The sequence below is a fragment of the Eschscholzia californica genome, unplaced genomic scaffold, assembly GCF_041429995.1.
Source record: "Eschscholzia californica isolate CP2 unplaced genomic scaffold, dmEscCali1.0.p SCAF_4, whole genome shotgun sequence".
NCBI classification, from domain to species: domain Eukaryota; kingdom Viridiplantae; phylum Streptophyta; class Magnoliopsida; order Ranunculales; family Papaveraceae; genus Eschscholzia; species Eschscholzia californica.
The window spans coordinates 441,696-453,763 of NW_028238461.1; the positions used below are offsets into that span (position 1 = coordinate 441,696).

The following is a 12,068-nucleotide window of genomic DNA, read 5'->3' on the forward strand; positions in this document are numbered from 1 at the left end:
TTCACCTTCGTTAGTTCTTTTTCCTTCTCCTCTGGTTGTTCAAATTGGGAACTCCTATTTCTGATGAAGAAGCAAGTGTTTCAAGTAATCCCACCGACTTCTCAATGATTGGCGAACTTTTATTTGATTTGTAAATAAGTTGGAGTACATAAGAAATTGTACCCGACGAGATTATGGGTATAATTAGCTCTTGAGAAGTTGAGAGATTGTGAAGTATGTTAATGGCATCAAGACTAGTTTGGTGATACCCATTGTTGTGATCTTCTCTGTTCAAGATTTCGAGTAGAATCGGAATGACCCCACATTCTGCAATTACCATTTTGTTTTGTTTGCAACTTGAAAGTGTTAATGAACCACTATTACAAGTTCAACCAATATTTCATCCACAAGTAGTTGTATTAGTACTGGTATAGATCCTACTTTTGTTATCTTAATTTTGTTCCTGGAACATAAACAGATATCCCATAAGAAAATTTAGAGACAGCTAGAGAGAGAAAGAATGGGTAAATGACTTACCTATCACTGCCACTAGAGAGAGAGAGATGAGAGCAAGAAGAGAAGCTTCAATTGATTCATAATCTTGAGAATAAAGCAATGAAACAAAACAATCAATTATACCATCAATATTGATTGACATTTTCTTTTGTTTACTATTAAGTTCACTAAGATCTATTCCTGCTTTAATCTTCTCTTCTCTATCACCATTAACCAAAGCTTCAGCAAAGTCGGTCGCCATTAATGAAACCTCAAAAAATAATAATACCCTCACTTGATAGCTCGGTGGAGAAGAAGAAGAGTTTTAATGGATAAGTTGATTTAGATTTGTAGACTTGTTTTTTTATTGAAATTTCTACTTTTTCCAAAAGTTTGAAATTCCCAATTTAGTTCAGATTTTGTAGAGATAGATGGAGGGTTAGGGTTAAGTTGGCTTTTGACCGGTGCCTACATAAGTGTACGGTGCTAACAGAGAGAGGAGCAGTTGGGTCTGGTGCTAATAGAGATGGATGCTAACAGCCTTTTGCCCCGGTGCCTTTAGAAGCATCATTTTTTAAAATCAGACCCGCCCAAATTGCGGAAAAAGCAGCGTCACCTTGTGCTCCAGGCCCGTTATTCTTTAGCGGCTCCTTGGCTCACGGTTCCGCTTAGAGCACCACAGCAAAAAATTGTTAGCACTCGAGGAGGAGATTGACTAAGGTCATTCTTCTTTGACCTAAAACACTTATTGGCACTGGATATAAAGAACACGGATCTTCCGACCCATTTTTTACAGTAGTTTGGAATCAAAATTTTGTTTTCTTCGACACCTCATTATAAACGGTTGTGGTGTCGGTGCCATGAAATTGTGGTAGTTGGAGTAGGAGAGGGAAAAGTACGAAAAAATACCAAAAATTGTAAACAATAACAATTTTTCGAATAACGTAAGTTGAAACAAAGTTTCCACCTAATACTTTTATTTCTCAAAAAATATGTTGTTCTCTCTGTGTCATAAGTCGAGGTGGATTCCTTAGGGTACAAAGAAAAACTTAGTCAATCGAGATTGACTCGAGGTCATATTTATTATTTTGTCCAAAAGTTCACTTGATTGAACTTTGCTCGTATTACTTTCACCACCACAACTTCCAACCTCCACGACCATTTTCGACTGTCAACTACCTCACATTCTCTCTCTCCTCCACAATTTTCGTGATTTTCATAACCGTTGAGACCCAATCTCTTAGACTAAGGGATGAACTCTCAACCATGTATAAGAAAACACAATGACCCATCTTTGAAAATCACCAAAAGCTATTTCTTAACTTTTCATGAAAGATTAAAAATAACATAAATTCGTTAATGGGATTCATAAATTTCGATCTCTTTGTGTGTAGATCTCTCTATCTAAAATTGTCTCGCTCCCTAAACCCTAGATTACGATCTCTCCCAGTTTTTTAGACTCTATGCCCTACCGACCCCGATAGATATGTGGTTAGTCGACCACTAGAGAGCCCCCTCGCCCTAAGGTCTGATTCTGACGAAGAGAACACTTATGTTCGAGGGAACTATGTATGTTATAGAGAGGGGGAGAAAGAGATAGGCAGTGAGAAAGAGGGAAGGCGAGGGAGTGAAATAGACAATAGAGAAAGTGAGATAATAAGAAGGGAGAAAGAGAGACCGTGTGAGAGAGAGTGAGAGATAACATTAGGATATATAACGAAAAATACAATCAAAGATAAATAATAAAAGAAATGGGGATATGGATATGAATAAGCAAAAAATAACAAAATCAATTTTTGAACACAAAGAAAGACTTTTTTTTAGAGTCCGGCCAAAGGCATTGACGGGAATCATATTCGCGTGCAGTGGCGAAACCATAAACTTTTATGAGTGGGGGCACCTCTTTGGTTATAGGTAATGAAAGAATTCCACAAGACACGATCAAGCTAGAATCGAAAAGCAAATTCTTAACAAAATTTTATTTATAGTTTAGATATTCCGTGGTAATTTTGATGTATAACAATCAATCTCTAATTTTCTCAATATGGATCAAAGATCTTTCCTCCAACTGGATTCCCAAAATACACTGAAATAAAAAATAAGAGGGGATGAAGAGATAATGGTGAAGATTAACAAGAACGATGCTAGATGATGAAGAGGAAGTAATTGTAATGGAAAAAAAGATGAAGATTAAGTTTTCTTCCTAATAACATGTTTACCCAAACAAAAGTCTAAAAAAGACATTTTTGAAATTCAAAATACAAGTCACCAAACAATAATTTCAACTAACTTAAGTAGTAGATATTTTAGAAAGAAAAGTGTAAGTAGTAGAAATATTCTAGAAAAAAAAAAGAAAATGTTATGTGTGAGACTCGATCCCTTGACCTCAATATTAAAACATAATCCCTTCACCAACTACGCTATGGAAGGATTGTGTTAGAAAAATGAATATATATATATATATATATATATATATATATATCTAATATAGCGGCAAAATGTCGCATAACATTAACGTGTCACATTAGGGTCGTGGGGGCCTGCGCCCCCACGGACCCCTATGTGGGCTCGCCCCTGTTCGCGTGCGCGGATGCCTATTAACACCCTGTTTGGAGCGGGCGCCTAATTGAGGAGGCGCTCGAAATGCCCCTTCACTTGGCCAATTTTTTTGTTCTTCTATTCTCCTTTGTATCATCATCGCAGTCGTGCTATCAATGTTTATTGGAAACAACCTTGTTTTCAAATCCATCATCATTGATCCACAAGGGGGAGTTGGAGAGACTTTTAACCTTCGTTTAGAGAGAGAAAGAGTGAAACCATTATGTAAAAGATTTTCGATTCCTAACCAACTTTTATTTTTGACAAACATGATGTGTATTTGTTGTGGTTGTCATAGTTTTAGTAGGAGTTCTTTCAACAACAAAAAAAAAAAGTTTTAGTCCAACAAAAATATAATCAGAAGTATCCCCGGACTGACCAGACATTTCAAGACTTGTGAGTGTGAAACCTCTTCTCACCTGAATCCTTGTTTTGGTTCAGGGACAAGTCAATCAGTCACCTTTATGCCGGGTGTCAATAGAATTTTGTAAAGAATTTTTTGGTTCCTAGTCCAAAAATCTACCCCTAAACACATATTTAGTCCCCCCTAATATTAATATAGGATTTTAAGCCAAAATAATAATTATAATTGATATTTAGTCCAAATTAGTTAAAGTATGTCTAGACTTTAAAGTTACAGTATTTTTCTGTTTAAAAGTTCTTGTTTTGTTTCATAAATTACCTGTTATTTATTGTTAAAGTTTCATACTTTATTTCATGTTTTCCATACTTTATTTCATTTTTTTTATATGTGTCATACATAACACGTTATTTATCAACAATGTTTCTTACAAAACGAAAAGGACTAAAAACCTATTTTCTGGGAAGATTGGACCTTAAACTTTTTTTGAACTTTATTTTGGACTTAAAACCCATGGACCCTTTTGTAAAATCTCTTTTCTCACGCTGAGAATAACAATTTGGGCAGATGCCCCCTTTTACATTGTTCCAAAACACAGGGGGTATGAGTCAGACGACGTGTTGTTAGAGGTGAATGGATATGACCAAGCAAACGAAGTTGCTTTCAAACAACGCAAACCACAGCGTGTCAACCATCCGATGGGTAAAAAAGAGTGGGTAACATCTAGAAACCGTCGATTGATTTGAACCGCCCTATCTTAAAGCAAGGAACCAAGTCAACCACGTTTCCTACATTTTATCCGTCGATTATAAACCACACCAATCAATCTTATCCGTTAATTCTCCCTTGGTTTTCAATAAATTAGGGTTTCCCCAGTTCCAGAATTATTCGTTTTTTAGTTTTCATCCTTTCTTCTCCTTGTTCTGTTTTCTTGACGATCTATTGCTTCTAAATTGTTTTGTTTTTCGTGTTTCTTTTGGATCTAATCTCTTGTTGAATTTTATCGATAAAGTTTCGAAGATTTCTTCGGTGATTCTAGAGTTTTCACGCAGTTTTCGTCCTCTAATCTCGCAATAGAACTTAGATCTGGTTTTCTTGTGTTGAATCTTTGCAAATCATTAAAAACCAGATCAATTCAGCATCAGATCTTTCACTTTCGTTCATAGTAACCGGGATTTTTCGAGAAGAACAACTACTTTTCTTGTTGTTGTTGTTGTTTTTTTGTTTTCTGGTTTGGTTTATTTTGCAGGTTTTTCTTGCCAGTTTGATTGATCTGTTATGATGCGAAACAAAGTCAATCGTTTCGGAGACGCTATTTCAGCAGATCGGTACGTGAGCCAGCAGATAGCTACGTTGATCAGATCTGCAGCCGTCGGACGATGTGAAGGTTGCGTGAAGTACCGGAGGTTCCATCGGAGAATTATATCTGATATTTAGATGAAAGAATTGTTGATCGTGAGAGGAAAAGGAAGGTAGATCTGAAAGAGATAGGTGCAAAGCCATTGAAGGCATGTATCATAACCTCTTTGTCACCAGACCTTTGCCATGTCAGGTGCGCTTGCTTGGCAGGTCAACGAAACCCTAATAAAATTCAGTTTTTCGTTTTGGGGGGAGATCGCACGGCGATCTAGCTCGGGATCTCCCCTCCGGTGTGCGTCTTCTTATCCTCTTTACTACATATTCCAAATCCACCGCAAACCAAGCTGAATTACAACTGAAAATCACGATCAAACGATTCAATTATTCATCAAATTGGTAGACGAAGCAGTGCCATCAATCAACCAATCAACGCAATCCTGATCCCTCTCTGAAGGTATAACTAATTCGACTCGAGCAATTATAATTTAATTTTAAATCGTCGGCTTCCATTGAAGTAACTAACAATTTGGTCCGATCTATGGCGGAAATCAGAGGTAGGCAGCTTTATTTGGTGTCATTACCACCGGTTTACCTTTACCTCCGTCGACCTCTGATTTCAGACTGAATATGTAGCCCCTGATATCTGACCCGCATATGCATAATATTCCATTTCTACGTTCCATTGAAATCACCATGTACGAATCAATTGAAATTAGGGATGTTAACAAATAACAGTTGAAATTGGGCGAGTCCAAAGCGAATAAGTTCTGAATTAGCCAATTGCCTTACTAACTCCCGCCTTTGATTTTTAGCCTTACTAACTCCCGCCTTTGATTTTTAGCCTTACTAACTCCCGCCTTTGATTTTTAATGTCAATTTGGATAATCTATTCGACTTATTCGTATAATTGGTGGAAATGATCTTGTTTTTTTTTTTTTCTGAGTTTTCAAATAAGTTTTTGTTTTTTTTCTTTGAAGTCTGCAAGTAAGCTTTAGTTTCGAATTTAGTTGTAAACAAATTTAGTTACTGTTATTAACGGCTGGTGTAAACATATGTATCTATTTATTACGAGGGTGAATTCATGTGGAGAATTGCACAGTAAAAGCAATTAAGAGGAAAGTTTCTTTGTATGGTAGCTAGTTGTGTGGGAGGGGTTTGGAGAAATCTATTGGTTGCCATGTTCATTTCATTTTCATTTCCTCAGAATTTCTTATTCATTTCTTTCTGTTCCTTGTTCATTCAATCCACTTTCGTATCATTTTCTTAAATATTAATTGTGGTTGAATTAAGATATTTTATCTGTAGTTTGTGTGTTATGTTTTTCTTTAAGCTAGTATTCACACTTGTATTCAGTTCAAGATGAGTTGTCCATGACCAACTTTAGCTAGGTATTCCCTCGGTGTCAATGCTTCCAAAACCAAATCATTGTTCACAAGGAAGAAAAAGTAACATATTTTCGGTAAAATAATAGTTTAAGCTATTTACTGTAGTTTTTTTTTTAAACGTATTGCTCAGAAATCAAATTTTGTTGTTTGAGAATCTTATTTTATAATTATTCAATTGGCATAGAATAGCAAGTAATATATATTTTCTATAAAATAATAGTCCAATTGAGGAATATTATTGGAGTGCCTGTAAGATTGCCTCCCATCTTCAAACAGGAGTGAGAAATTGTTTTATCTCGTAGTGGAGAAACTGTATTCTCTCTGGCCACCTGTTTATGTTTTATTTTTATTATTTTTTCACCAAAAAATGAACATTATCCAAGCATTTTTTTCGGGAACTTAAATGCTGTGATTTATGCAAAAAAAAAACTTAAAAGCTGTGATCCTTATGTGTTTCAAGCTTAATTTTTGTTGTATTTTAATTTAAAATCTATTGTACGTAAGTACCTAATCTAATATGGATTTTGCAACCAAAAGATCAGGATAGGTAAAATTTGTTATTAATTTATTTGGTTAATCCGGTTATTGATTAAAAATATTTTATTGTGGAAAAGTAAATCAAATGGTGTCATAAAAATAATTAATATAGAATAAGAATTGTACATTGTGAAACTTGAAAAGGTATCTATTAAACGCAGATTTAATAGAATACTTTGGTGCACTAATATTTTCTTTTTTTAAAATACTGAAAACAAAATGTGGACACTTAGTCTTAGCCCCGTTTTTGAAATTAAGAATAGATATAAACCTTTTTTTCCTTTTGTTGCAAAAATTAGAGATGAAACTTAATGAGGTTTGAGTAATTTTCAATTGTACATCTCTCTAATATTAAAGAGATAGTTTTCAAAAAAAACAAAGCTATTAAATAGATAGGAATATGGATGGAACGTTTGATGATGGACTTATAAGCTCAAAATGGAAAGAGCGCTCCAACTTTGGTGGTGGTTGGAGAGGTTGATGGTTCGAATCCATCTGGGTCCTGTCTATATTTCATTGTGGCAGCTAGCCCTAACTATATTTGCTTGTGGGAGCTACTTAAATTTTGTAAACTGAAATATGCAGAGGTATTTCCTTGGGGATTATTATGATGGTCAGATATCTGTTCGAATGATTTGATTCACTCTTCTTTTTTTCTCTCCATTTGTGCTATAATAGGAAAACAAAGTGGGAAGTTCATGCGGTTGTGTGCATTTGTAAGCTGCAACGCAACCCTGTAAAAACTCAGAGTGGGTAAGTGTCGTGTTTGACTTGATGAAGTTAGGTTCATATGTGACAGTTTTATTAAGAAACATAGTAAGGGAGAGAAGTTTGGAATATAACAATAGAAACTACTAAAAGGAGAGCACAACGTAACTGAAATTTAAATAACAGGTAACATAAATGTAATAATCTACTCCGAAAACTTAATGGTCACATGTTGGATTCAATTTATGTACTTTTTTTTTTGTTGAATTTTCCATTTTGGATTCTGAAATCAGAGGGTGCCTTGAGTACTACTCTTATTTCAAACGATCCAGGAACTTCCATAACGTTGGCGTGATTCGGTTTGAGCAACGGATCCTGACGTGATACATCTTCGTAATGAAAATGGAGTGGAAACATGTTTCAGTTGTTGTAAATTCTCGATGAGAAAGGTATTATTCTGGGAACTTATCAATAAAGTTACCCTTTTTGGAAAGACTGAGGCTTAATCGCAGCTTAACAGGCTCGCTCGCTGCATCCTTCTTCTTTTAAGAGTAAGGAATTTATGTACTTGTTTACGATGAATTGTTGTGATATTAAATGTAACGACTCTCAGAGTATAGAAGACGATTTTAGAAACTGATAAGGGGAGAGAAGGAACATCAGAACTTCATATTTGCTGTGTTGAACAAATCACATTTGGATTGCTATCAAGTTATATAATAACCTTGCTAACAATAATTTCAACAAACAAAGAACAACCTTCGCAAAGAGAGATGCTATGTATAGAAGATTCAAACAAGTCACTATTAAGCGATATACTGATATAAATTAGATACATGCAGAAGATAGAACATACTCTAGTTTAGTCATTAACACGAAAAATCTATCATACTACCACTGTCTTTTGCTTACTTGTACTTTATTTTATTGAGTCTCTTGGCTTGAGCTCCAAACAATGTTTTGCTTTCCTCGACCTTTTCAAGCTTTCACCAGGTCAAATGACACTTTAGCAGCATTACCTCATTTACAAGTGAAAAAATGACTATGAATGATCATTATTCTTTGAACCCCGAACGAAGTATATGACATGACAAGATTTAGATCTTGGCTGGCCACATACTGCACCAAATTCGACCGAGATAGTTGTGCGGCGTTGTATCGGAGTCGATTTAGATCATGGCTGGCCACATACTGCACCAAATTCGACCGAGATAGTTGTGCGGCGTTGTATCAGAGTCGCTTACAAATGAGGTAGTACTAATTAGATCGTCGGCTCCCAACTTCTAAAGACAACATTGCTTTACCATCATCATATGTGTACTACCATTATAAGAGAACTTCAATCTACCTTCTCCTATGAACATACTATCTTCATCTTCATTCCATTCTTCCTTCAAATTGAATACCCACTTATGATTGGTAGACCTTCTAACTAACCCATGTAACATCATGAATGCTTCTTTCATTGCAGGTCTTTTTTCTCCTTTTATTCGCAAACATCTCTTTATTAGCTCAGCAACTTGTTCCACTTGATATCGTTGTTCATCATTTTACTATTCACAAACTTATCGTCTAGAATTTGAAACAATCGATCTTCTTTCATTGAAGAGAGGAAAAAATTTGCTAAGTACCTATCATTTTCGTGTCTAGCAAAAGAAACTGCCATCTCACCAGTTAGTAGTTCTGCAAGAAGAACTCCGAAACTATAGACATCACTCTTTTCCGTCAGTTGACTTGTTAGAAAGTACTCTGGGTCCAAATATCCAAAAGTTCCTTGCACTGCTGTATTTAATGGAGTTTGATCAAATGGAACTAATCTCGATGCTCCAAAATCTGATACTTTAGCTTTAAAGTTATCGTCTAAACGTATGTTGCTTCATTTGACATCCCTATGAATTATAGGTATTGAAGCATCAGAATGTAAGTAAGCAAGTGATCCAGCTATTTCTGTAGCTATTGCTAAACGGTTATCCCATGAAAGGTTCTCCGGATTATTGTGTAAATGGTCAAAAAGGGTTCCATTTGTAATGAAGTACTCATAAACGAGCAAAGGAACTTCATAATCTAAACAACAACCCAGGAGTCGAACGACGTTTCCATGGTTAATTTGTGAAAGAACAACTACTTCATTTATAAATTGCTTGATTTGAGTCCTATCTATTACTTTGGATTTCTTAATAGCGACAACTTGTCCATTATAAACTGTACCATATCCTCCTTGACCAAGAATTCGGGTCTCATCGTAGTTGTTTGTGGCTTTGTTTAACTCTTCCGTCGTAAATATCTTCGCAATTGGGTTATTTCTACCTTGGGTGCTACTCCGAGTAGTTTCGACTACTTCTCTTTCGTGAAGGAGTTTTCGTAACATCAAACCCCCGTTTTGCATAAAAAACTTTTCTCTAAGCTTGATGAGTTTTATCTTCCTATATCCACAGTATAACCAGGAGGTGATTACAAGTAAAAGGAATAAGCCTACACAAATACCTGCATATATAAGTTAAGTCAATCAACTAGCACGTTTACGCATGTATAACTAGGTATTAGAAATGTCATTTCATGTAATAACTAGGCATAACTTGTGATAACGTCACAAAGGAATCCTTCGAGCACTTCACGCACTTGAATACATTCTGCAGTGAATGTGTTCGGTGTAATGTTTGAGCATGAATAGCATTGTCCTTCCAAATGGCCTAGCATCCCTATATATTTGAAGATAATAACTACAATCTTTCCAATAACTAATGTACTTACCTATAATTATGAGGTGAGACCGTTTTTTGGTCGGGTGATAGCAATCCAATATTGTAGTATTTCTTACTTCAACCGAACGATAACCCATTGGACAAGAACAATTGTAGCTACCCTTAACGTTTGTGCAAATATTTGATACTCCTTTACATATATCGGGATGTAACGTGCATTCATCAACATCTGAAGAAATATTCAACGATGTGATCTCTGAAAGATGTAGATTATCCGCAAAATTAAGTTGATACCGTAAATGAATATATACGTAGTTACGTACCTTGACAACTACCTAAAGTACTAGTAAGGTACGGATTGCCTTCATATCCGTTCTTGCACTTGCAATGATAACCAGGAGTACTTTCCGATTCGTGACACTCAGTATTCGGTCCACAAGCGTAACTAGTCAAATTTCTTTTAGGTTGGTTGCATTTTTCGTGCCCAATAGGTCCAATCGATTATTGCTGCTGGACAAGCTTTTCGATCGAATCCATCCAAATAAGATGTAGTAAAATTGAACCAACCTTCTTCAGCTAAAAATGCACTACTACATGCATTAGAAGTCATCCTTGTTGTCGCATTTAAACTCATACCCGTAGTTGTATCTTCTTATATAGAAACCGAGACATCGTAATTAAGAATGCCTTTCAGTATGGAAGTTTGGCAACAACCAATCCCCGAACAAGTTACATTAATCACATCATTTATGCTATGACAAAGAGATATACATCCTGTGCTATAAGTTCCTTTTAGTTTTCCTCCGAGTGAAGCTATAGTATTGCAACCGATACCGAAGAGCTTGTTTTTAGTAGTCGAAAATTTGAATTTTGTAAAAATAAGCTGAAGCAGTATAACTATCTAGACCATAACAATTGGTGGCCATGTAAAACTCCATTTTTACCTCTCCATTTTCTATTGATATGTTTGTGATGTTTGTATCGTCACTGTATATAACCTTCCGAGGATTGAAGGAGGAATTGCACTTTACTTCGAACAAATTGTCGTAATAACATTTCAACAAAAAAAATAAATTGTCGTAATAACAATTTTCACCGATGCCAAATGGGTAGGGAATTCTAACGCCTTCGCGTATATCTTGACATCCAGCCTTTGTGATATCCGTTGTCATCGTCATTGGTACGAGGAACAATATGAAAACTAGTACTAACGAAGATGAATTCATTTTGATTAGAAGCCAATCTTCATTTGCCCTTAATCATTTGAGAATTCTCTGATTATATAAGAGGTTTTAGTCATAAAGTAATTCTTCCTCGCGAGAGTCTATTTTTTACTGCTTCATTTCTTTTTTTTTTTATTATTTGACGACTTCTTACTTTGCGACTTTATTATATTGACGGAGTCATTACCTTAATAAAATTCAAACATTCTCGATGATAGGTGGGGCAATTTGACAAGAAAAAGAAATACTATGAAGTAATAGATATTAGATACAGTATATTTTTTTTGAAAATGTTCAACGTGTCTCGAACCCTTGATCTCTAAGGTGGAAGACTATACCTCTTACCACTCCAACCAAGGGTTGTTGACTTGATATTAGATATAGATAATACTAAGTATTATTTTCATCTATATAGATGGATTATAAATAGATCAGCCAAGCTTCATCCTGCTCATAAATAGATAGATCACTGAGGTTGGGAGTCCATAAGTAGAGAAAGTTGCCCTATGAAGACTCGCTTTTGCTACGAATCCTGTGGGTTCTCTTAACCAAGCACTGCAATTGAATCGTCGGCTCATTCAAAGTACCTCGTATTTTACCATCTGTCTCTAGTTGCCTCGTGATACTCTCTACAACTTGTCCCACAAGTCCACAACAGTATCTTGACCAACTCTGGTTCTAATAGAAGCAAGCACTATGTCTCAATCTTCTTTACTTTAAT

At 35.5% G+C, this 12,068-nt stretch overlaps 1 protein-coding gene and 1 pseudogene across 1 annotated transcript; both read right to left on the minus strand.

The window, feature by feature from the left end:
- Positions 1 to 10: 10 nt before the first annotated feature.
- On the minus strand, positions 11 to 736 carry LOC147541179 (uncharacterized). Its single transcript, XM_086674147.1, has 2 exons — positions 517 to 736; positions 11 to 306 (listed from the first exon to the last, which is right to left on the minus strand). Exons 1-2 carry the CDS (start codon positions 734 to 736, stop codon positions 11 to 13), a joined length of 516 nt encoding a protein of 171 aa, XP_086530273.1.
- A 7,969-nt stretch (positions 737 to 8,705) lies between these two features.
- Positions 8,706 to 11,302, minus strand: LOC147541180 (wall-associated receptor kinase 5-like; annotated as a pseudogene).
- Between the last annotated feature and the right edge of the window lie 766 nt (positions 11,303 to 12,068).

Bases quoted from the DNA above. Each gene is read 5' to 3' on its own strand.
- LOC147541179 (XM_086674147.1), bottom strand. From the start codon at position 736: ATGGCGACCGACTTTGCTGAAGCTTTGGTTAATGGTGATAGAGAAGAG. The intron at 307-516 runs GTAAGTCATTTA...TGGTAATTGCAG, and splicing joins CTCTCTAGTGGCAGTGATAG to AATGTGGGGTCATTCCGATT.